The sequence below is a fragment of the Haliotis rufescens genome, unplaced genomic scaffold, assembly GCF_023055435.1.
Source record: "Haliotis rufescens isolate VD_foot unplaced genomic scaffold, xgHalRufe1.0.p SCAF_51, whole genome shotgun sequence".
Taxonomy (NCBI): Eukaryota; Metazoa; Mollusca; class Gastropoda; order Lepetellida; family Haliotidae; genus Haliotis; species Haliotis rufescens.
Window position 1 is genome coordinate 1,491,377 of NW_025964235.1, and position 24,460 is coordinate 1,515,836.

Sequence of the window (24,460 nt, forward strand, 5' to 3'; positions counted from 1 at the left end):
CTCACTCACTTACTTCATACAGATCTAAACATTTCCTAATTCATGTCGCACTGTTTCCTAGAACCCAAGTCGAAACTAGTTCAGGGTGTCCCGGAGGACCTGGAGGAGGACCAGGTGTCGGAGGAGGAGTCAGCCAATCAACAGAAGACGGAGCCCAGCGTGACGCAGGAGGAGAACGTGGAGCCGGTGGAATCAGTGGAGCCGCTACAAATGCTCCACCACACCCAGCCAATCGAGGCTGCTGCTCCAGAGGCGGAGGTGAAGGTCATCTCCCCGCATCAGCCGAGTCCGCCGACGGAGGAGGAGAAGGCGATGGAGACCAAGTGTGAGGAGGCTGAACCTGAAGCTGTTCCCAAGTATAACGTTGTGGAGCTCCTTCTGAAGGGCGGCTCACTCAGGTGAGGCTGGGTCTTGGCTGTGGTTCTCTGTGTTTCTGATTCCTGGTATTGATGAGGTATTCACTAATAATATAGGGCGTGTATCTGTTGTTGAGTCGCAATTAGCAAAATTCCTGATTTGACAGCAGATTGTAAATGATCAAGCCTGGACTAGATAATCCAGTAATTTGAATAATTAGCAACGATCCATGCTGTCAGGCTACATTGATACGCCATTAACCTAGTCAACTAGTCAACGAACCCCACAGTGGTGACTGCTGAGTTCAGAGCTTCACACAGAAGGAATTGTGGAATAGTGAAATGTTTTTTTTGTGGACATTACATGAAATCATAGAGGTATAGCCACAAGAACCTGAGTAAGTGGAGGAAAGTTTTTCCCTGTGACACGTCTGTATAATAAGTAGGTGTGCTTGACCTGTCTCACTGAATGGATGTGCAAATAGATCTGTGTCACTGACTTGAATTGCTAACCCATGAAGATCCGGGGTAGAATAGGTCTTTAGCAACCATGCTTGCTGTAAAAGGCGACTATGCTTGTTGTAAGAGGCAACTAACGGGATCAGGTGGTCAGACTCGTTGACTTGGTTGATGCATGTCATCACATCCCATTTGCGTGGATTGATGCTCATGATGTCAATCACTGGATAGTCTGGTCCAGACTCGATTATTTACAGACCGCCGTCATATAGCTGTAATATTGTTGAGTGTGGCGTTAAACAACAAACAAACGAACAAATGGATGTGCAAATGGATCTGTCTCACTAAATGGATGTGCTAATGGATCTGTTTCAACTGTTGGCAGCAAGGTCCAGGCTCGGTCAGCGTTCGCCATGTACCTGGTACGGGTTCAGCAGAGGCTCATCAGCGACACTGGAGCCTTGTCTCAGGAGGACGTGGAGGCTCTCAATGAGCAGATGGTAGGACATCACTGGCCACGTTGTCATGGAAACTTAACACAAGACTTACTGATTACCTGATCTTACAACATTAAAAATATTTCAGTTAAATTTAATTGTCATTTTTTTGTAGTTTAGTTTCATTTATTACTGGTATCTGTTGTAGGACCTTGTTCTGAGATTCTTGAAGCGGGCGGCTGTTAATCTCCAGCAGTCATTCAAGGTCATCGTTCCCAGTCGGAAACTACCGTTGTCAGATCGCAGACGAATACTGGCTAAACAACTGGGGGATTTTGTACATATCTATAACAAGGTAGGACTTGGCATCGATATTATCATCATTACCATTGCCATATTCTGTATGCAGTTAAATATAAAATCATTTAGGTGACAGCTAGATTCACCATTCTGTCCCCACAACCTGAACATCACCCATACACATGGACGGACTACACATAATGATTTGTTAAGCATTGGAAGAATTCATAGTCATTTATCTACAATGTAATCTCAGGAGACCGAGCAGCTCCGGACGAGGAAGATGATAGACCGGAGACATCTGCGGCGCACAGACAGCATGGAGGGGCTACATGAATCCAAGTTTGAGAAGTTTGTGAACACTGCTTGGTAAGAACTGTTTGTGAACACTGCTTGGTAAGAACTGTTTGTGAACACTGCTTGGTAAGAACTGTTTGTGAGGACAGTTGATGATTTGACCCTCAGTAGTACAGAACTCTATTCCTATAATACGTTCTCATCACAGTAGAGGACAGTTGATGATTTGACCCTCAGTAGTACAGAACTCTATTCCTATAATACGTTCTCATCACAGTAGAGGACAGTTGATGATTTGACCCTCAGTAGTACAGAACTCTATTCCTATAATACGTGCTCATCACAGTAGAGGACAGTTGATGATTTGACCCTCAGTAGTACAGAACTCTATTCCTATAATACGTGCTCATCACAGTAGAGGACAGTTGATGATTTGACCCTCAGTAGTACAGAACTCTATTCCTATAATACCTGCTCATCACAGTAGAGGACAGTTGATGATTTGACCCTCAGTAGTGCAGAACTCTATTCCTATAATACGTGCTCATCACAGTAGAGGACAGTTGATGATTTGACCCTCAGTAGTACAGAACTCTATTCCTATAATACGTGCTCATCACAGTAGAGGACAGTTGATGATTTGACCCTCAGTAGTACAGAACTCTATTCCTATAATACGTGCTCATCACAGTAGAGGACAGTTGATGATTTGACCCTCAGTAGTACAGAACTCTATTCCTATAATACGTGCTCATCACAGTAGAGGACAGTTGATGATTTGACCCTCAGTAGTACAGAACTCTATTCCTATAATACGTGCTCATCACAGTAGAGGACAGTTGATGATTTGACCCTCAGTAGTACAGAACTCTATTCCTATAATACGTGCTCATCACAGTAGAGGACAGTTGATGATTTGACCCTCAGTAGTACAGAACTCTATTCCTATAATACGTGCTCATCACAGTAGAGGACAGTTGATGATTTGACCCTCAGTAGTACAGAACTCTATTCCTATAATACGTGCTCATCACAGTAGAGGACAGTTGATGATTTGACCCTCAGTAGTACAGAACTCTATTCCTATAATACGTGCTCATCACAGTAGAGGACAGTTGATGATTTGACCCTCAGTAGTACAGAACTCTATTCCTATAATACGTGCTCATCACAGTAGAGGACAGTTGATGATTTGACCCTCAGTAGTACAGAACTCTATTCCTATAATACGTGCTCATCACAGTAGAGGACAGTTGATGATTTGACCCTCAGTAGTACAGAACTCTATTCCTATAATACGTGCTCATCACAGTAGAGGACAGTTGATGATTTGACCCTCAGTAGTACAGAACTCTATTCCTATAATACGTGCTCATCACAGTAGAGGACAGTTGATGATTTGACCCTCAGTAGTACAGAACTCTATTCCTATAATACGTGCTCATCACAGTAGAGGACAGTTGATGATTTGACCCTCAGTAGTACAGAACTTCTATCTTCCCTTCAGTAATAAACACAGTTAAGGGAGAATGTGATGATCTACTCATGGCTAGCTACTCTGTATTTAATTCTAGTAAGAATTCTGTATAATGGACTGGTTATTTGCAGTGAGGCCGAACTGGAGGAAGTGTTGACGACTTACACCAAGTTGAACAAGTCGGCCAGCATCTTCCTGGGAAGCAATGCCAAGACCTCCAGTGACAGCCAGGGAGCATCGGCCGGCATGGTGCGCTCGGATAGTTCTCTTGTGAAACGTAGAGAATCCAGTGACCTCCAAGACTCCAACTGGGAGGAGGTCCCTCGAGGTAAGATTCCTGACAAGCAGCAGCGCTAGACTTTGGCCGCAGAGAAGGGTTCATGGCACAGGACGAAGGTTTCAGTAACGGGACATCAAAAATGCTTTTGTAGATCTCATTAGTTATAATCTTGTACAAAAAGAATTTCAATTTAAGTTCTGTTATATTATGACCTAAAAGGGAATAATGTTTGTATTTAGACATTTTTTACCGTAGTCCATGAACCCTTCATTAGCTTTGGCTGTAGCACACGTTGTGGTGATGGCCTGTAGGATGTAGCTTCCTCCTCATCTTCCTCCTCCTTCCTGCACTCGTCAACCTTGGAGTCCTACATCTACAACATTAACATCTTGCACATCCTGTAGACTTAAATCACAAGTGTTACAATAATTGTTGAATTTAACAGTTCCGAATGACTTTCACAAATGTTGGTACACCTGTAATTGAATATGCCATTAACCAGTTTATAGAAAAACAAAGGAAAATATTTATAATCTTTCCACCACAGGGAACCAATAGACAATGTAAATGTGATTTTTAGCAGAAAGAGTTTCAAGATTTTGAAAAAGAAATTGTTTACAATGCTATTTCCTTTGTTTCAACTAAGCATTTAATACTTTCTTTCAGTGTAGTTTAACATACTCTGTGTCATGATACTGTCCCCTTTCTCCACTCAGTGTGCAGTGCTTCAAATGCCGATATTAGATATGAGAGTGGGGGTTCGCACAGCTTGCCGCGGCCTGCTTCCGCCCACCCAGCCCCTCCTTCATCTTACAACAATGCTGTGTCCATATACAGCCAGAAACTGACACGCCCAAGGTCTGCTCTTGTCAGCAATCAGAAAACAGGTACTCCCCTCTACTGGCTCACCACAGATGCACTTCCAGTCTCACTGGTGATGCACTGGCTTCACATATTGCAGATTGGCTAAGAATGATGTTCTTAAACTTGACCAGACAACTCCCAACTCTAGGACTGACAGATTCAAGTTGTATTTTAAGGACTTTTTTCACCTACATCTGATTATTACTTCATGTATGTTGTGTAGCGGGAAATCCCCTAGTATGACCTACATTATGAACTGGGAAATCCCCTAGTATGACCCACATTATGAACTGGGAAATCCCCTAGTATGACCTATATTACTAACTGGGAAATCCCCTAGTATGACCTACATTACGAACTGGGAAATCCCCTGGTATGACCTACATTACGAACTGTGAAATCCCCTGGTATGACCTACAGTGCGAAACAAGTGAAGCTGACTAGGAGATATGAAGACCCTTTCTTTTTCTTTTCATTGATGAAATCATTGTTTTTTGTACTTTTAGCTTTATTAGCCTTAACAGTGCTTATTTGCTTTTAGAAAGTTAGAACATTGTCAATTGTTTAATATTAAAAAACACGTTTTTGCCTGCAGGTTTTGCACTGGTTAAATCTAGAAATGTAGTTTGTAACTATTAGCACAATATTTTAGGTGGTATTACATTTTGGTTAGAAATATCCATATGATTTTTGCTTTTCTATGAGTTGGTCTATGTATGTTCTACAGTAGTTCCAGGTGATGATGCTGTGGTGTTGGCACTACCTGATGATGCATGGCACAGCCACAAGCCTGAACGTGGCTCTTTGCATTATATTGTTTATGTTGTAGTGTTATTGGCTGTATTATTTCCAAAGACTACTTGTGTGCACCGCCATTGTCTGTTCAGAGTTGCCTACTTTGGGCACACCAGAAACCTATGATCATGGGTTTGAATCCTAGATTGCCCTGATTATGTTTCTTCACCTGCATCGCGTTGGCTTTTCTCCCACTTCAAGCTGCCATGCTATCATATATCTGGAATACTGTTCAAAGCGGTGTTGAAATCCAACTCATTCAATAAACCAAATTTTACTAGACTCTGGCTTCGCATAAGTGGTGAAAGTTGCAGACTGCATCCTGCCTGTGTAGATGCACGGGGGACTCAAGGCCATTGTATGTATTGTTTGGTGTATTTCTTGCAGGAGTTTATGTTGAGACCATCCCTTTTACATATGTCCCTAATATGTATGGTGAGTTCTGTAAAGGTAAGCACAGACTAGGACAGACTAGTGTAGCAGACCAACTCACTGTTTGTGTAGGTAGATTAACGTGTAGGGGGAACGTGTCCTGTTAGTGTAGCAGACCAACTCACTGTTTGTGTAGGTAGATTAATGTGTAGGGGAACGTGTCCTGCTGGTGTAGCAGACCAACTCACTGTTTGTGTAGGTAGATTAACGTGTAGGGGGAACGTGTCCTGCTGGTGTAGCAGACCAACTCACTGTTTGTGGAGGTAGATTAACGTGTAGGGGGAACGTGTCCTGCTGGTGTAGCAGACCAACTCACTGTTTGTGTAGGTAGATTAACGTGTAGGGGGAACGTGTCCTGCTGGTGTAGCAGACCAACTCACTGTTTGTGGAGGTAGATTAACGTGTAGGGGGAACGTGTCCTGCTGGTGTAGCAGACCAACTCACTGTTTGTGTAGGTAGATTAATGTGTAGGGGAACGTGTCCTGTTAGTGTAGCAGACCAACTCACTGTTTGTGGAGGTAGATTAACGTGTAGGGGGAACGTGTCCTGTTAGTGTAGCAGACCAACTCACTGTTTGTGGAGGTAGATTAACGTGTAGGGGGAACGTGTCCTGTTAGTGTAGCAGACCAACTCACTGTTTGTGGAGGTAGATTAACGTGTAGGGGGAACGTGTCCTGCTGGTGTAGCAGACCAACTCACTGTTTGTGGAGGTAGATTAACGTGTAGGGGGAACGTGTTCTGTTAGTGTAGCAGACCAACTCACTGTTTGTGGAGGTAGATTAACGTGTAGGGGGAACGTGTCCTGTTAGTGTAGCAGACCAACTCACTGTTTGTGTAGGTAGATTAACGTGTAGGGGGAACGTGTCCTGCTGGTGTAGCAGACCAACTCACTGTTTGTGGAGGTAGATTAACGTGTAGGGGGAACGTGTTCTGTTAGTGTAGCAGACCAACTCACTGTTTGTGGAGGTAGATTAACGTGTAGGGGGAACGTGTTCTGTTAGTGTAGCAGACCAACTCACTGTTTGTGAAGGTAGATTAACGTGTAGGGGGAACGTGTTCTGTTAGTGTAGCAGACCAACTCACTGTTTGTGTAGGTAGATTAACGTGTAGGGGGAACGTGTCCTGCTGGTGTAGCAGACCAACTCACTGTTTGTGGAGGTAGATTAACGTGTAGGGGGAACGTGTTCTGTTAGTGTAGCAGACCAACTCACTGTTTGTGGAGGTAGATTAACGTGTAGGGGGAACGTGTTCTGTTAGTGTAGCAGACCAACTCACTGTTTGTGGAGGTAGATTAACGTGTAGGGGGAACGTGTTCTGTTAGTGTAGCAGACCAACTCACTGTTTGTGGAGGTAGATTAACGTGTAGGGGGAACGTGTCCTGCTGGTGTAGCAGACCAACTCACTGTTTGTGGAGGTAGATTAACGTGTAGGGGGAACGTGTCCTGCTGGTGTAGCAGACCAACTCACTGTTTGTGGAGGTAGATTAACGTGTAGGGGGAACGTGTCCTGCTGGTGTAGCAGACCAACTCACTGTTTGTGGAGGTAGATTAACGTGTAGGGGGAACGTGTCCTGCTGGTGTAGCAGACCAACTCACTGTTTGTGTAGGTAGATTAACGTGTAGGGGGAATGTGTTCTGTTAGTGTAGCAGACCAACTGACTGCTGGTGTAGGAGACCAACTCACTGTTTGTGGAGGTAGATGAACGTGTAGGGGGAACGTGTCCTGCTGGTGTAGCAGACCAACTCACTGTTTGTGGAGGTAGATTAACGTGTAGGGGGAACGTGTTCTGTTAGTGTAGCAGACCAACTGACTGCTGGTGTAGGAGACCAACTCACTGTTTGTGGAGGTAGATGAACGTGTAGGGGGAACGTGTCCTGCTGGTGTAGCAGACCAACTCACTGTTTGTGGAGGTAGATTAACGTGTAGGGGGAACGTGTTCTGTTAGTGTAGCAGACCAACTGACTGCTGGTGTAGGAGACCAACTCACTGTTTGTGGAGGTAGATGAACGTGTAGGGGGAACGTGTCCTGCTGGTGTAGCAGACCAACTCACTGTTTGTGTAGGTAGATTAACGTGTAGGGGGAACGTGTCCTGCTGGTGTAGCAGACCAACTCACTGTTTGTGGAGGTAGATTAACGTGTAGGGGGAACGTGTTCTGTTAGTGTAGCAGACCAACTGACTGCTGGTGTAGGAGACCAACTCACTGTTTGTGGAGGTAGATGAACGTGTAGGGGGAACGTGTCCTGCTGGTGTAGCAGACCAACTCACTGTTTGTGGAGGTAGATTAACGTGTAGGGGGAACGTGTTCTGCTGGTGTAGCAGACCAACTCACTGTTTGTGGAGGTAGATTAACGTGTAGGGGGAACGTGTTCTGTTAGTGTAGCAGACCAACTGACTGCTGGTGTAGGAGACCAACTCACTGTTTGTGGAGGTAGATGAACGTGTAGGGGGAACGTGTCCTGCTGGTGTAGCAGACCAACTCACTGTTTGTGGAGGTAGATTAACGTGTAGGGGGAACGTGTTCTGCTGGTGTAGCAGACCAACTCACTGTTTGTGGAGGTAGATTAACGTGTAGGGGGAACGTGTCCTGTTAGTGTAGCAAACCAACTCACTGTTTGTGTAGGTAGATTAACGTGTAGGGGGAACGTGTCCTGCTGGTGTAGCAGACCAACTCACTGTTTGTGGAGGTAGATTAACGTGTAGGGGGAACGTGTCCTGCTGGTGTAGCAGACCAACTCACTGTTTGTGGAGGTAGATTAACGTGTAGGGGGAACGTGTCCTGCTGGTGTAGCAGACCAACTCACTGTTTGTGGAGGTAGATGAACGTGTAGGGGGAACGTGTCCTGCTGATGTAGCAGACCAACTCACTGTTTGTGGAGGTAGATTAACGTGTAGGGGGAACGTGTTCTGTTAGTGTAGCAGACCAACTCACTGTTTGTGGAGGTAGATTAACGTGTAGGGGGAACGTGTCCTGCTGGTGTAGCAGACCAACTCACTGTTTGTGGAGGTAGATTAACGTGTAGGGGGAACGTGTTCTGTTAGTGTAGCAAACCAACTCACTGTTTGTGTAGGTAGATTAACGTGTAGGGGGAACGTGTCCTGTTAGTGTAGCAGACCAACTCACTGTTTGTGGAGGTAGATTAACGTGTAGGGGGAACGTGTCCTGCTGGTGTAGCAGACCAACTCACTGTTTGTGGAGGTAGATTAACGTGTAGGGGGAACGTGTCCTGTTAGTGTAGCAAACCAACTCACTGTTTGTGTAGGTAGATTAACGTGTAGGGGGAACGTGTCCTGCTGGTGTAGCAAACCAACTCACTGTTTGTGGAGGTAGATTAACGTGTAGGGGGAACGTGTCCTGCTGATGTAGCAGACCAACTCACTGTTTGTGGAGGTAGATTAACGTGTAGGGGGAACGTGTCCTGTTAGTGTAGCAGACCAACTCACTGTTTGTGGAGGTAGATTAACGTGTAGGGGGAACGTGTCCTGCTGATGTAGCAGACCAACTCACTGTTTGTGTAGGTAGATTAACGTGTAGGGGGAACGTGTCCTGTTAGTGTAGCAAACCAACTCACTGTTTGTGTAGGTAGATTAACGTGTAGGGGGAACGTGTCCTGCTGGTGTAGCAGACCAACTCACTGTTTGTGGAGGTAGATTAACGTGTAGGGGGAACGTGTCCTGCTGGTGTAGCAGACCAACTCACTGTTTGTGGAGGTAGATTAACGTGTAGGGGGAACGTGTCCTGTTAGTGTAGCAAACCAACTCACTGTTTGTGTAGGTAGATTAACGTGTAGGGGGAACGTGTTCTGTTAGTGTAGCAGACCAACTCACTGTTTGTGAAGGTAGATTAACGTGAAGGGGGAACGTGTCCTGTTAGTGTAGCAAACCAACTCACTGTTTGTGTAGGTAGATTAACGTGTAGGGGGAACGTGTCCTGCTGGTGTAGCAGACCAACTCACTGTTTGTGTAGGTAGATTAACGTGTAGGGGGAACGTGTCCTGTTAGTGTAGCAAACCAACTCACTGTTTGTGGAGGTAGATTAACGTGTAGGGGGAACGTGTCCTGTTAGTGTAGCAGACCAACTCACTGTTTGTGAAGGTAGATTAACGTGTAGGGGGAACGTGTCCTGTTAGTGTAGCAAACCAACTCACTGTTTGTGGAGGTAGATTAACGTGTAGGGGGAACGTGTTCTGTTAGTGTAGCAAACCAACTCACTGTTTGTGGAGGTAGAATAACGTGTAGGGGGAACGTGTCCTGTTAGTGTAGCAAACCAACTCACTGTTTTGGAGGTAGATTAACGTGTAGGGGGAAGGTGTTCTGTTAGTGTAGCAAACCAACTCACTGTTTGTGAAGGTAGATTAACGTGTAGGGGGAACATGTTCTGTTAGTGTAGCAGACCAACTCACTGTTTGTGGAGGTAGATTAACGTGTAGGGGGAACGTGTTCTGTTAGTGTAGCAGACCAACTCACTGTTTGTGGAGGTAGATTAACGTGTAGGGGGAACGTGTTCTGTTAGTGTAGCAGACCAACTCACTGTTTGTGGAGGTAGATTAACGTGTAGGGGGAACGTGTTCTGTTAGTGTAGCAGACCAACTCACTGTTTGTGGAGGTAGATTAACGTGTAGGGGGAACGTGTTCTGTTAGTGTAGCAGACCAACTCACTGTTTGTGAAGGTAGATTAACGTGTAGGGGGAACGTGTCCTGTAAGTGTAGCAGACCAACTCACTGTTTGTGAAGGTAGATTAACGTGTAGGGGGAACGTGTCCTGTTAGTGTAGCAAACCAACTCACTGTTTGTGGAGGTAGAATAACGTGTAGGGGGAACGTGTCCTGTTAGTGTAGCAAACCAACTCACTGTTTTGGAGGTAGATTAACGTGTAGGGGGAAGGTGTTCTGTTAGTGTAGCAAACCAACTCACTGTTTGTGAAGGTAGATTAACGTGTAGGGGGAACGTGTCCTGTTAGTGTAGCAAACCAACTCACTGTTTGTGTAGGTAGATTAACGTGTAGGGGGAACGTCTTCTGTTAGTGTAGCAGACCAACTCACTGTTTGTGAAGGTAGATTAACGTGTAGGGGGAACGTGTCCTGTTAGTGTAGCAGACCAACTCACTGTTTGTGAAGGTAGATTAACGTGTAGGGGGAACGTGTCCTGTTAGTGTAGCAAACCAACTCACTGTTTGTGGAGGTAGAATAACGTGTAGGGGGAACGTGTCCTGTTAGTGTAGCAAACCAACTCACTGTTTTGGAGGTAGATTAACGTGTAGGGGGAAGGTGTTCTGTTAGTGTAGCAAACCAACTCACTGTTTGTGAAGGTAGATTAACGTGTAGGGGGAACGTGTCCTGTTAGTGTAGCAGACCAACTCACTGTTTGTGGAGGTAGATTAACGTGTAGGGGGAACGTGTCCTGCTGGTGTAGCAGACCAACTCACTGTTTGTGGAGGTAGATTAACGTGTAGGGGGAACGTGTTCTGTTAGTGTAGCAGACCAACTCACTGTTTGTGAAGGTAGATTAACGTGTAGGGGGAACGTGTCCTGTTAGTGTAGCAGACCAACTCACTGTTTGTGAAGGTAGATTAACGTGTAGGGGGAACGTGTCCTGTTAGTGTAGCAAACCAACTCACTGTTTGTGGAGGTAGATTAACGTGTAGGGGGAACGTGTTCTGTTAGTGTAGCAAACCAACTCACTGTTTGTGGAGGTAGAATAACGTGTAGGGGGAACGTGTCCTGTTAGTGTAGCAAACCAACTCACTGTTTGTGGAGGTAGAATAACGTGTAGGGGGAACGTGTCCTGTTAGTGTAGCAAACCAACTCACTGTTTGTGGAGGTAGATTAACGTGTAGGGGGAACGTGTTCTGTTAGTGTAGCAAACCAACTGACTGTTTGTGGAGGTAGATTAACGTGTAGGGGGAACGTGTCCTGCTGGTGTAGCAGACCAACTCACTGTTTGTGGAGGTAGATTAACGTGTAGGGGGAACGTGTTCTGTTAGTGTAGCAGACCAACTCACTGTTTGTGGAGGTAGATTAACGTGTAGGGGGAACATGTTCTATTAGTGTAGCAGACCAACTCACTGTTTTGGAGGTAGATTAACGTGTAGGGGGAACGTGTCCTGTTAGTGTAGCAAACCAACTCACTGTTTGTGAAGGTAGATTAACGTGTAGGGGGAACATGTTCTGTTAGTGTAGCAGATCAACTGACTGCTGGTGTAGCAGACCAACTCACTGTTTGTGTAGGTAGATTAACGTGTAGGGGGAACATGTTCTGTTAGTGTAGCAGACCAACTCACTGTTTGTGAAGGTAGATTAACGTGTAGGGGGAACATGTTCTGTTAGTGTAGCAGACCAACTGACTGTTTGTGTAGGTAGATTAACGTGTAGGGGGAACGTGTCCTGCTGGTGTAGCAGACCAACTCACTGTTTGTGTAGGTAGATTAACGTGTAGGGGGAACGTGTCCTGCTGGTGTAGCAGACCAACTCACTGTTTGTGTAGGTAGATTAACGTGTAGGGGGAACATGTTCTGTTAGTGTAGCAGACCAACTCACTGCTGGTGTAGCAGACCAACTCACTGTTTGTGTAGGTAGATTAACGTGTAGGGGGAACATGTTCTGTTAGTTTAGCAGACCAACTCACTGTTTGTGTAGGTAGATTAACGTGTAGGGGGAACATGTTCTGTTAGTGTAGCAGACCAACTGACTGCTGGTGTAGGAGACCAACTGACTGCTGGTGTAGGATGTGACTAGTAGATCTAAAAGGAGGAACTTATGTAGTGAAGCAACCTACATGTCAGATCCTTGTTTCCCATACTGTCTGTGTTAGTGAACTCAGTATTGTCCCTGATTATTTCTGTTGTTTCACCAGTGAGTGTGACTTACTTCAACACAATCATTCAACAACATCTACTTAAAAAAATTAGTTCCAATAAATGCTTTTTTATGTATGACATGAACTGTTTAAAAATGTTACATGCAAAAATTGTAAACAGCTTAGAAGTTGCCATTGGCATCCATTAAATTAAGCAATTCAGAAGCATGTTGTTGTTGGTGTTGGTCCTCTCCTCATACAACAAGTACAGTATTGTGTAGACTGTGTGAATGTAGTCTTTAACCTAGTCTTCAACTAACCCAGGTGGCCGCCCGCCCTTCGCTCGACCATCATCGGCCACAGTACATTCCCGGCCTTCATCAGCATCAACTTACATCACATCAGAACCCACAGTTGGTAAGTTGTGTGGCCTCCAGTACAACAGAACCCACAGTTGGTAAGTTGTGTGGCCTCAAGTACATCAGAACCCACAGTCGTTAAGTTGTGTGGCCTCCAGTACATCAGAACCCACAGTTAGTAAGTTGTGTGGCCTCCAGTACATCAGAACCCACAGTTGGTAAGTTGTGTGGCCTCCAGTACATCAGAACCCACAGTTGGTAAGTTGTGTGGCCTCCAATACATCAGAACCCACAGTTGGTAAGTTGTGTGGCCTCCAGTACATCAGAACCCACAGTTGGTAAGTTGTGTGGCCTCCAGTAAATCAGAACCCACAGTTGGTAAGTTGTGTGGCCTCCCAATACATCAGAACCCACAGTTAGTAAGTTGTGTGGCCTCCAGTACATCAGAACCCACAGTTGGTAAGTTGTGTGGCCTCCAGTACATCAGAACCCACAGTTGGTAAGTTGTGTGGCCTCAAGTACAACAGAACCCACAGTTGGTAAGTTGTGTGGCCTCCAGTACATCAGAACCCACAGTTAGTAAGTTGTGTGGCCTCCAATACATCAGAACCCACAGTTAGTAAGTTGTGTGGCCTCAAGTACAACAGAACCCACAGTTGGTAAGTTGTGTGGCCTCCAGTACATTAGAACCCACAGTTAGTAAGTTGTGTGGCCTCCAGTACATCAGAACCCACAGTTGGTAAGTTGTTGTACTTCATCTAAGGAAGGGAGGTAATTCTTGGACATACCTATGGACACTCCATGGGGTTTTTCATTTTTTAAAACAGCATGGTTTCATCCAAGTGTTGATGTCCTGGAAATGGGGAATACCTCAACAAGATTAGCGGGATTAACACTTCTAGCAGTATGCAAATTACATTGTTTGCTGTTCAGATATGAATAAGAATGTGTCGAAGACTAACACATTTGTCTGAACATAAAAATCTTCCTACACCAGAAAGCATACTGTTGTATTGTGTTGTTGACACCTGCCACTGCTGTGTGTTGTGTTGCTCATTATATCAACCACTGGTTTGTCTGGCTAAGATTTGTGTATTTTCAGGCTTCCAGGATATTACTGATTGAATACAGAACTACAAACAAAAGAAAATTTATTCAAAAGTAGCTATGTAAAAGTGTGTCTTGCTCTCAGTCGTGTCTGTGTATGTTGACTGATGATCATGTTCTCGTCTACAGACACCTACAATGAGGAGGCAATCCACGACGCTCTGCAACGTTTAGCCGTCCGACAGCAAGCCCGTCAGTACTCGGCCTTTAACGGCACCAGCGCCCTTCAGCCTGACCAACTCATCCACCATCTGACCCCCCCCACCCCCAGCCGGCCCAGCAGTGCCACCCACTCCAGAAAACCGAGTGAAAGTCTACTCAATGGTGGGGAGTTCACTGACAGCTCCTCCAGTATCAACATGATGTCCCAGCCAGGCCGGAGACAGGAACCTGTCCAGCCACTTCAAAGATATTTAACAATGGAGGAACAAATAATTAGATCACGCCCATCCTCATCTTCTGGGTCGAACCGGCCTCGTGCAGACTACAAAGTGTCTGGCAAACACGGCAAGGCAAATGTTAACATGGACAATGCTAATGCGACATTTAACAGTTTCATTGATGATCCTGGTAGTCAGTGGCAGAGTGACCTGATGGCCGCGTACAGCCAGGTGACCGGTGTCCAGCCCCAGAACTACCAGAATGCCTCCGCCAATAGCCGACAGTACCACCTGGCTCAGCAGCAGCACTCCACCAAGCAGCAGCGGCTCATGGAGCAGAGCAAAGCACTTCTGGAGCAGAGTAAGGCTAAGCACCAGGCAATGGTTGCTCAGGCTCACGCCGCTCAGAGGACGCTTAGCTATACTCAACCTGCTGAGGTGCAGCCAGGCAAGCAGACATTCACCCCCAAACCCCCCATTCAGCCGGCGGGAGGACGCAGGATGACCCCGGCACACAGACTAGCCAGGTAGGACGTCTGACTCTTCTCCCCTCCTCTGTGTGTTCCCTGCAGCTTGACAGCATCACTCGTGTAGTCAGTGTTCCATGTACTGTGGATGCCAAATGTCCAGAGACTGTTAAGAGACAGGCCAATGACGTATACTCTTAACCTAAGAACTAATTTAATTTATTGTTTAAATGATGTAACGGAAAAATACTTCCTTATAAGGAGGCAAACACTTTGTTGTAAGCTCTTGGTATTTTATTGTACGGCAGTAATTGGCTACCACAAGTTGTGCTGCACATGTACAACAATGTGCCAGATGAAATTAAATATGATCATATACTGAAATGCCCTTACTCGCACTGATATTACAGGACTCCTTCAAATGATGAAGGAAACCTCAATTTTAACTTCTACAACAGTCTCAAGTATGACATCCACACTGGCCAGATTCGCACATGGAGTGGGGATGGTGAGTTGCCCCGCCGCACTCTGAACTCGTCCTCTACACTCAGGGGGTGGTCTCCATGGTGATTCAGTTAGTACCCGCATCCACAGATTCTGCCTCATGCTATCTCAGCGTACCTGTGAACATGGTGTACATTGGACACTTCTAATCTTCACATGGTGTCTTTTACCAGTGTAATGCCACACTAGTTCAGCACATACACTGGCAAATATGGTAAAATTCAGCTTTAACAGATTTATAAGGGCAGTGTTTTGGTTGATAGTTATTTTGATTAAGTAAATCAGCAGGTTTTTGGTGCAGACATAATGGATGGATGGAGGTATTCGTTGGAGCAGCATTGGAGACTTCCCTGGGTGGGTGAGGATGTGCTGCTCTGTAGTCTACTCCTTCTCCCACAGCTAGTACCTACTCCCACGGCTAGTACCTACTCCCACGGCTAGTACCCCAGCCAGGTGCACAGCGGTCTTCACACGTTTCTTTAGTTCTGTGCACTCAAATTGAATGTTTTATTTGCCAGGTGTAGACTGACCCGATCCAAGACAGGTAACTTGTCTGTGTGTTGTAGAGATTGTGACAAAACACTGCAGGTGGTACACACGCAACCCAGGGACACTTCCTGTAGACGTATCGTTTACAGTGACCTTGGTCATACTAAAGTGGGGTCTTTTTAATGTTGTGCATAGGTGACCTCTGTTTTGAACTTTCATATGAAACTATAAGTCTATAAGTATTTTGTATACAGCCAGACAAGGAAACTTCGGATTCTATGACAAGGTGGCTGTGTTTGTACCATGATGTGTGATAAGGAATGGTTATACCAAGAAACTGTTAGTGGTTGAAAAATCATTGGAAAGTGTTCATGTGATTTGACAGCTTCCTTTTTCCTATGACCACTTTTGTGAAGAACTGCTGAAAAACTTATACATAACTGAAGCATTTTGTGTATTTCTCCTTTGATAGATGAAACATAGAAAGTTTCCGGTACTTCTCCTTTGGCACACAGAAAACTTTGTGTATTTCTCCTTGACAGACCACACTACCCTCCGCCTACCTGCACTGTCTGACACTGGGTGTTCTGTATGTTGTGTTTATGTGGTTCAGGGTGTTGCTAGTTTAGTGTCATTCATATTTATTTCATTTTGTCATTTAAGTTTTACATATAATCTCTCTATTTTGGAGCCAAGTAATGGCAGTGTCAGGTCACCAATACTAAATATATCCTCTGGCCTGGAATCTGCCAATCTTGGTAACTGAAAACAAATCCTCAGTATTATGTATTTTGGTTTCGGTTATAAATTTGAGCAATATCCAGCAATAACTCCCACTGTGTCCAGAACATATGGACAACGATCCTGTGTGACGAGTATTGCGAGTAGACAGAAGTTTGTGTTGTATGAGTGCTTGCTGTGTGTGGACCGGCGTGTCATGGAGCAGTTATCATCTGGATCATGTCATGTCAAGTGTGGAAAGAGGATACGTTATAATATCTCCTTCATCATGACATTGCCCTTGGGAATAATATGTAGTGTAGGTCAAGGTCATTCTACTCTCATCCTCAGTGTCTGTAGAAAGTTGAGGACATTGTGAAGCCAGACACCGGTAAACATGGTAACGTAGTCTCATTACTGTGTGTCTCTAGCTCTAACCGAGAGGTGGCCTGGTCTGGTGCCGCAATTCACTGTGCAGAGTTACCTTCCAGTGACAAATGATCGTGGGTTCGAGGCTCGGGTTTGACCTGATTGTGTTTCTAGGTTTGTCAGCACCATACCCGTGTTCAAGGATTTCACCGAAGTGATTTCACATCTGAGACCTGCGTCACTAAGTGCTTTCTGTCCACATGAAGCTGACACACCATGATGTACATGAAATATTGTTTGCCGGGGAAGTGTGCCGCGGGTCATGGAATGCATCACTCTTCTGGTCATCTCTGTACTAGCAGCATCTCATGCCACGGTCAGATACTGTACACGCTGATGTAGACGATGATGTACACGTTGATATTGATCTACATGGCGATGTTCACGCTGATGCTGATTTTGTGAATGCAGGGTGGTAGAGCTAGAGTACAATGGGTGCTTTGGCCGTTTGTTTCATTAATATTTTAGATTCTTTATTTTGTTTCCTAATATCTCTATCATTATTACCTCTGACTAGACCTGTAGACGTGCTGGCACCATCTGAATGTGTTGCATATATATGTAACTATATTTTTTCAAACAACACATTATCTCTTCAGTTTTTCACATATTTGATGTTATTAACATACCTCATTTGATAACAAACTTCTGTCTGTACAATGTCCCACATGTCTGTACCAACATGAACAGAAGTTAATACATCCCACTTTCTATGGAGAACAACTTCTGTTACAAAGAATAAAAGAAGTTGTAATCCTTAAAAATGTGTCTTGTATTCATGTCCTTCCAACTTCTAATTAAAGACTTCATGAATAGAAATATTAAAGTTAAAATGATTTTGATGATACAATATGTAATATCATTAGCCTGAAATAGGAATCTGATACTTTCTGCTTTATCCTCAGCTGTTTTTTTCAATTGCAATTAAATGTGGTTTGTTCACTTGCCAGGATGGTGATGAAAGAAGCCCTGTGACCAGGACCAGCACCAGTGTACAAAACAACAGGACCAAGAGGCAAGGTCCTCCTCCACGTTGTGCAAATACACAGAGCATTCCTTGATGTTTGTTGCAAGATCAATATATGTTTTAAGTTACACTGACAAGAGTGTCAGGACATTGTCAAGCTGAGCCTGCTGCTGCTGCTGCTGTCTTACTACTGACTGTTCGGCATGAGGATTATGAGGTGACACCCTTGCCCAGTCGTCTTAAGGCCCCGCAATTCGCTGTGCAGAGTTGCGTCCCTTGGGCACACCAGAATCCTATGATAGTGGAATCGATTCCTGGTTCACCCCGATTATGTTTCTAGGTTCGACACCACTATACCTGTGCTCGTGGGTTTCACCAAAGTGGTAAACGTCTGAGACCTGCATCACTTTGGGCTTTCCTCCCACATTAAGCCGTGATATATCTGGAATAATGTTAAAAACAGTGTTAAACCCAACTCACTCACTCTTACCTGGTGTTTGTTAGTGATCACACCATTACAAAGTATTTGACATCTGTCCTGACAAATACAGGGAAGTATTTTGTTAGGTTCCCTTCTACTTTACATCCTCCAATTCCTGACTGACGCAGCATCTTCAGCAGCAGCAGTGGCTACAGCATCCTCATCACTGTGATACACGGCCGACCAGCTGAAACAGCTGCCTGCCTCTGGCAGCAACATTCCTGTATATAAAGACTATTTATTTTTTATAACACATACACATTTTACCTGAATAATTGTAACGTTAGTTTTGTACTAAATGAATTTTATGCATCCTGTACATATATGAGTGAGCATGTCAGTGATCTGTAGGATTTAATTTCAAATTGTGCATTTATTGTCTCAGTCTCTGACATTATGCAGTCCCTATGCTATGCTACATTCCGGTAGCTAGATGGAGTGATGGAGTGTTAACTTGATAATAATCCAACAATGATAGAGATTTGTTAATAAGTATTAAGTTTTTACCTTTGCCTGACACATGATGGCTCAGTGTAACTGATAATCACTGATAGTAGTACATTGTTGAGAATGAGAGGATATTTACTGTCTGCCAGGCTGTGAGACTGCTTAGCCAAATGCTGCACTCCATGACATGAACAAGTTACATAAGTATACAGAGTCTCAAGTTTTAGGCCACCCAGCCTTCACCACACAAGTAACTTTGGTTTGGAATAATGTCTTGAGTTACAGATTGTATATATAACCTCCCCTGGCAGAATGCTGTCTGGATATGAATAAAAGGGATCTGCTTTTGTAATGACCATTACTTACACAATATTCACGTAGCAATGTCTGTGATACTCACTGATCTTATACACTGACCTGGTTCATCCGTCCAATATGAGAGTCTTACAACTCACCACCTAGGTCCAGCATGGCCTCGAAATGATGGCCTTCCACACACTCAAAGACCTGGGACCAACATGGCCTCGAAATGATGGCCTTCCACACGCTCACAGACCTGGGACCAACATGGCCTCAAAATGATGGCCTTCCACACGCTCACAGACCTGGGACCAGCATGGCCACGAAATGATGGCCTTCCACACACTCAAAGACCTAGGTCCAGTATGGCCAATAGTGACTTACACACACTCACAGACCTAGGTCCAGCATTGCCGATAGTGGCTTACACACACTCACAGACCTAGGTCCAGCATGGCGGATAGTGACTTACACACACTCACAGACCTAGGTCCAGCATTGCCAATAGTGGGATACACATGTCCAATAGTGACTAACACACACTCACAGACCTAGGTCCAGCATGGCCAATTGTGACTTACACACACTTACAGACCTAGGTCCAGCATGTCCAATAGTGACTTACACACACTCACAGACCTAGGTCCAGCATGGCCAATAGTGACTTACACACACTCACAGACCTAGGTCCAGTATGTCCAATAGTGACTTACACACACTCACAGACCTAGGTCCAGCATTGCCAATAGTGGGATACGCATGTCCAATAATGACTAACACACACTCACAGACCTAGGTCCAGCATGGCCAATAGTGACTTACACACACTCACAGACCTAGGTCCAGCATGTCCAATAGTGACTTACACACACTCACAGACCTAGGTCTAGCATGGCCAATAGTGACTTACACACACTCACAGACCTAGGTCCAGTATGTCCAATAGTGACTTACACACACTCACAGACCTAGGTCCAGCATGTCCAATAGTGACTTACACACACTCACAGACCTAGGTCTAGCATGGCCAATAATGACTTACACACACTCACAGACCTAGGTCCAGCATGGCCAATAGTGACTTACACACACTCACAGACCTAGGTCCAGCATGTCCAATAGTGACTTACACACACTCACAGACCTAGGTCCAGTATGTCCAATAGTGGCATACACACACTCACAGACCTAGGTCCAGTATGTCCAATAGTGACTTACACACACTCACAGACCTAGGTCCAGCATGTCCAATAGTGACTTACACACACTCACAGACCTAGGTCTAGCATGGCCAATAATGACTTACACACACTCACAGACCTAGGTCCAGTATGGCCAATAGTGACTTACACACACTCACAGACCTAGGTCCAGTATGTCCAATAGTGGCATACACACACTCACAGACCTAGGTCCAGTATGTCCAATAGTGGCATACACACACTCACAGACCTAGGTCCAGCATGTCCAATAGTGGCATACACACACTCACAGACCTAGGTCCAGTATGGCAAATAGTGGCTTACACACACTCACAGACCTAGGTCCAGCATGACGGATGTGTAGTGGACATTTACAGATCCAAGATCCGTGGTCCAATATGGCCATTATGAGAGTCCTGCTGACGATGTCTCATCAGGGTACATACTGACACCAGGTGTTTGATGTAGGTGTTCACATTACATGTCTGTGTGTCCTTCATTGTTTGGGAGTAAACTTGTTTCTCAGTTTGATTGTTTTTCATGTATGCCAAATGAGACCTGCACTTGTTTGTTTATGCAAAATGTTTAAAACAGTATGAAATTTGTGATGTTGCGGTTGATTATGAAAATGTTCAAGTTTCAATTTTGCAGAGATGTGTTTTGTTTTTGCCATGAGATTAAACAATACGCAACCGGAGAGAAGCTGGGTGCTGATATCTTGACAACAGATGATAATCATAGTCAGTGTGTTGCAAATGGTAGTCATAATGCATTATTGACCAAGGTTGTTTGGCTCCCTCAAAGTCACGGCAATAACATGGAAAGATAGTTTGTTTCAATGTTTCCTCGGACAAGTTGTACAGGGTCTCCCTACCATGTTTAGTCACGTCCTTGTCAGCCAGTCCTTATGTACTGTTTATGTAATAGGTTAGTTTCATGAAATGTCATATTTCAGTGTTGCGTAGGTGAAGAAGACTACTGTCAAGGCTGGAGCCGTCCGGGAACAAGACACAGTCCCATCAGCTGCACATTAGCCAACTCTTCATTCAGTGTTATCACATAATCATAACTTCGTAGATTTGGTACTAATTTGTGAGAGTAGAAGTACCGGTATGTATCTTGTCTTGTGTGAGTTCTTATCTCAGGACAGTAGCACATGCAGCTCTAGGTATTGGTGAGAGAATCAATCTCTGAAAACGACTGGTTGCTTCTTGCTGTTTCTTGACAGTTGATGGCGTATTTCCCGTTGTTTATATGGTTTTATGATGACTTTGGTGTGACGGTCATCCTATGAATGGCTGGTCAAGGCAGTAAGTCACTGACCCAGGGGCTGGACATTTGTTGACAGAGTCTGCTGCTGGAGGGATGTATTGCTGTTTATTGACCTTGACGTCCATGCTACACACGCCTACATGTGTGGCCACACCTAACCCTCACTATGCAATGGATATTTGGTTCATGTCGCTCTGATCAGTCCAAGGCTAATATCAATATTTTTATCTGATAATGCATTTAAACAAAACTTTTATTATCAATCTATATAGATATGTAATATGATAGAACAGAACAGATCTGAGTTAACTGATGAGTTTTAGGAAGTGTTTAGGCTAGGAGTTAGGAGCTTGATTTGGGGATTTTGTTTTTGTTTTAGGAACTTGTGTACTGGTAATCCAAATAAACATGTCAGGATGCCAAGGAATTTGACTTTTCTATACAAGCATCATCACAGATGTGAAGCTGTCAGGTGTAAATTAGCTGCCGTATCTTGTCTTTCACTGTGTAGTCACTTGTTTTCATTATGGAGTGAAACTCATGCTGTTTGTAAAGACAGTATCAGCTCTGTCAAAACTGAATAAAACTGATAAATCTAAACAGGCTGTCTGTTATGATTATTGTACTAAACAGTTATCATAGGCTGGCTGTTGTGTGGGCCTGATGTTGTATAGGCCTGGTGTTGTATGGGCCTGATGTATAGGCCTGATGTTGTATGGGCCTGATGTTGTATGGGCCTGATGTCCTATGGGCCTGATGATGTATAGGCCTGGTGTTGTATGGTCCTGATGTTGTATAGGCCTGATGTTGTATGGGCCTGATGTTGTATAGGCCTGATGTTGTATGGGCCTGATGTTGTATGGGTCTGATGTTGTATAGGCCTGGTGTTGTATGGGCCTGATGTTGTATGGGCCTGATGTTGTATAGGCCTGGTGTTGTATGGGCCTGATATATGGGTCTGATGTTGTATATGTCTGGTGTTGTATAGGCCTGATGTTGTATGGTCCTGATGTTGTATGGGCCTGATGTTGTATAGGCCTGGTGTTGTATGGGCCTGATATATGGGTCTGATGTTGTATAGGTCTGGTGTTGTATGGTCCTGATGTTGTATGGGCCTGATGTTGTATAGGCCTGATGTTGCATAGGCCTGATGTTGCATGGGCCTGGTGTTGTATAGGCCTGATGTTGTATAGGCCTGGTGTTGTATGGGCCTGGTGTTGTATGGGCCTGGTGTTGTATAGGCCTGATGTTGTATAGGCCTGGTGTTGTATAGGCCTGATGTTGTATGGGCCTGATGTATGGGCCTGATGTTGTATGGGCCTGATATATGGGTCTGATGTTGTATAGGCCTGGTGTTGTATAGGCCTGATGTTGTATGGGCCTGGTGTTGTATAGGCCTGGTGTTGTATAGGCCTGGTGTTGTATGGGCCTGATGTTGTATAGGCCTGGTGTTGTATGGGCCTGATATATGGGTCTGATGTTGTATAGGCCTGATGTATGGGTCTGGTGTTGTATAGGCCTGGTGTTGTATGGGCCTGATATATGGGTCTGATGTTGTATAGGCCTGATGTATGGGTCTGATGTTGTATAGGCCTGGTGTTGTATGGGCCTGATATATGGGTCTGATGTTGTATAGGCCTGATGTATGGGTCTGATGTTGTATAGGTCTGGTGTTGTATAGGCCTGATGTTGTATGGGCCTGGTGTTGTATGGTCCTGATGTTGTATGGGCCTGATGTTGTATGGGCCTGATGTTGTATGGGTCTGATGTTGTATAGGTCTGGTGTTGCATGGTCCTGATGTTGCATGATCCTGGTGTTGCATAGGCCTGATGTTGTATAGGCCTGATGTTGTATAGGCCTGATGTTGCATAGGCCTGATGTTGTATGGGCCTGGTGTTGTATAGGCCTGATGTTGTATAGGCCTGGTGTTGTATGGGCCTGGTGTTGTATAGGCCTGATGTTGTATGGGCCTGGTGTTGTATGGGCCTGGTGTTGTATGGTCCTGATGTTGTATGGGCCTGATGTTGTATGGGCCTGATGTTGTATGGTCCTGATGTTGTATGGGCCTGATGTTGTATGGGCCTGATGTTGTATAGGCCTGGTGTTGTATGGGTCTGATGTTGTATAGGCCTGGTGTTGTATGGGCCTGGTGTTGTATGGGCCTGATGTTGTATAGGCCTGGTGTTGTATGGGCCTGATATATGGGTCTGATGTTGTATAGGCCTGGTGTTGTATGGGCCTGATATATGGGTCTGATGTTGTATAGGCCTGATGTATGGGTCTGATGTTGTATAGGCCTGGTGTTGTATAGGCCTGGTGTTGTATGGGCCTGATGTTGTATAGGCCTGGTGTTGTATGGGCCTGATGTATGGGTCTGATGTTGTATAGGCCTGGTGTTGTATGGACCTGATATATGGGTCTGATGTTGTATAGGCCTGATGTATGGGTCTGATGTTGTATAGGCCTGGTGTTGTATGGGCCTGATATATGGGTCTGATGTTGTATAGGCCTGATGTATGGGTCTGATGTTGTATAGGCCTGGTGTTGTATGGGCCTGATATATGGGTCTGATGTTGTATAGGCCTGATGTATGGGTCTGATGTTGTATAGGCCTGGTGTTGTATGGGCCTGATATATGGGCCTGGTGTTGTATGGGCCTGGTGTTGTATGGGCCTGATATATTGGTCTGATGTTGTATAGGCCTGGTGTTGTATGGGCCTGATGTATGGGTCTGATGTTGTATAGGCCTGGTGTTGTATGGGCCTGAAGTTGTATAGGCCTGGTGTTGTATGGGCCTGATATATGGGCCTGGTGTTGTATGGGCCTGGTGTTGTATGGGCCTGA

General features: G+C 44.9%; 1 protein-coding gene and 1 long non-coding RNA gene across 10 annotated transcripts in view; both read left to right on the plus strand.

Annotated features, from left to right (window-relative positions):
- Positions 1–18,266, plus strand: part of LOC124140642 (tubulin polyglutamylase TTLL5-like) — a 43,246-nt gene extending 24,980 nt beyond the window's left edge. For 4 of the 9 annotated variants that reach the window (XM_048384878.1, XM_048384875.1, XM_048384876.1 and 1 more), the window contains exons 23-32: positions 62–398; positions 1,201–1,315; positions 1,461–1,607; positions 1,809–1,921; positions 3,458–3,654; positions 4,323–4,493; positions 12,816–12,908; positions 14,087–14,864; positions 15,827–15,852; positions 16,340–17,890. In XM_048384878.1, the coding sequence (XP_048240835.1) occupies positions 62–398; positions 1,201–1,315; positions 1,461–1,607; positions 1,809–1,921; positions 3,458–3,654; positions 4,323–4,493; positions 12,816–12,908; positions 14,087–14,864; positions 15,827–15,852; positions 16,340–16,563 (2,201 nt within the window). In that variant the 3' untranslated portion in view covers positions 16,564–17,890. The other 5 variants (XM_048384880.1, XM_048384882.1, XM_048384879.1 and 2 more) reach the window with 5 other exon arrangements.
- Positions 18,267–18,277: 11 nt separating this feature from the next.
- Positions 18,278–22,215, plus strand: LOC124140647. The gene is made up of 2 exons (XR_007218522.1): positions 18,278–19,587; positions 19,632–22,215. It is a non-coding gene; the product is annotated as an uncharacterized LOC124140647 (long non-coding RNA).
- The last annotated feature ends 2,245 nt before the right edge of the window (positions 22,216–24,460 follow it).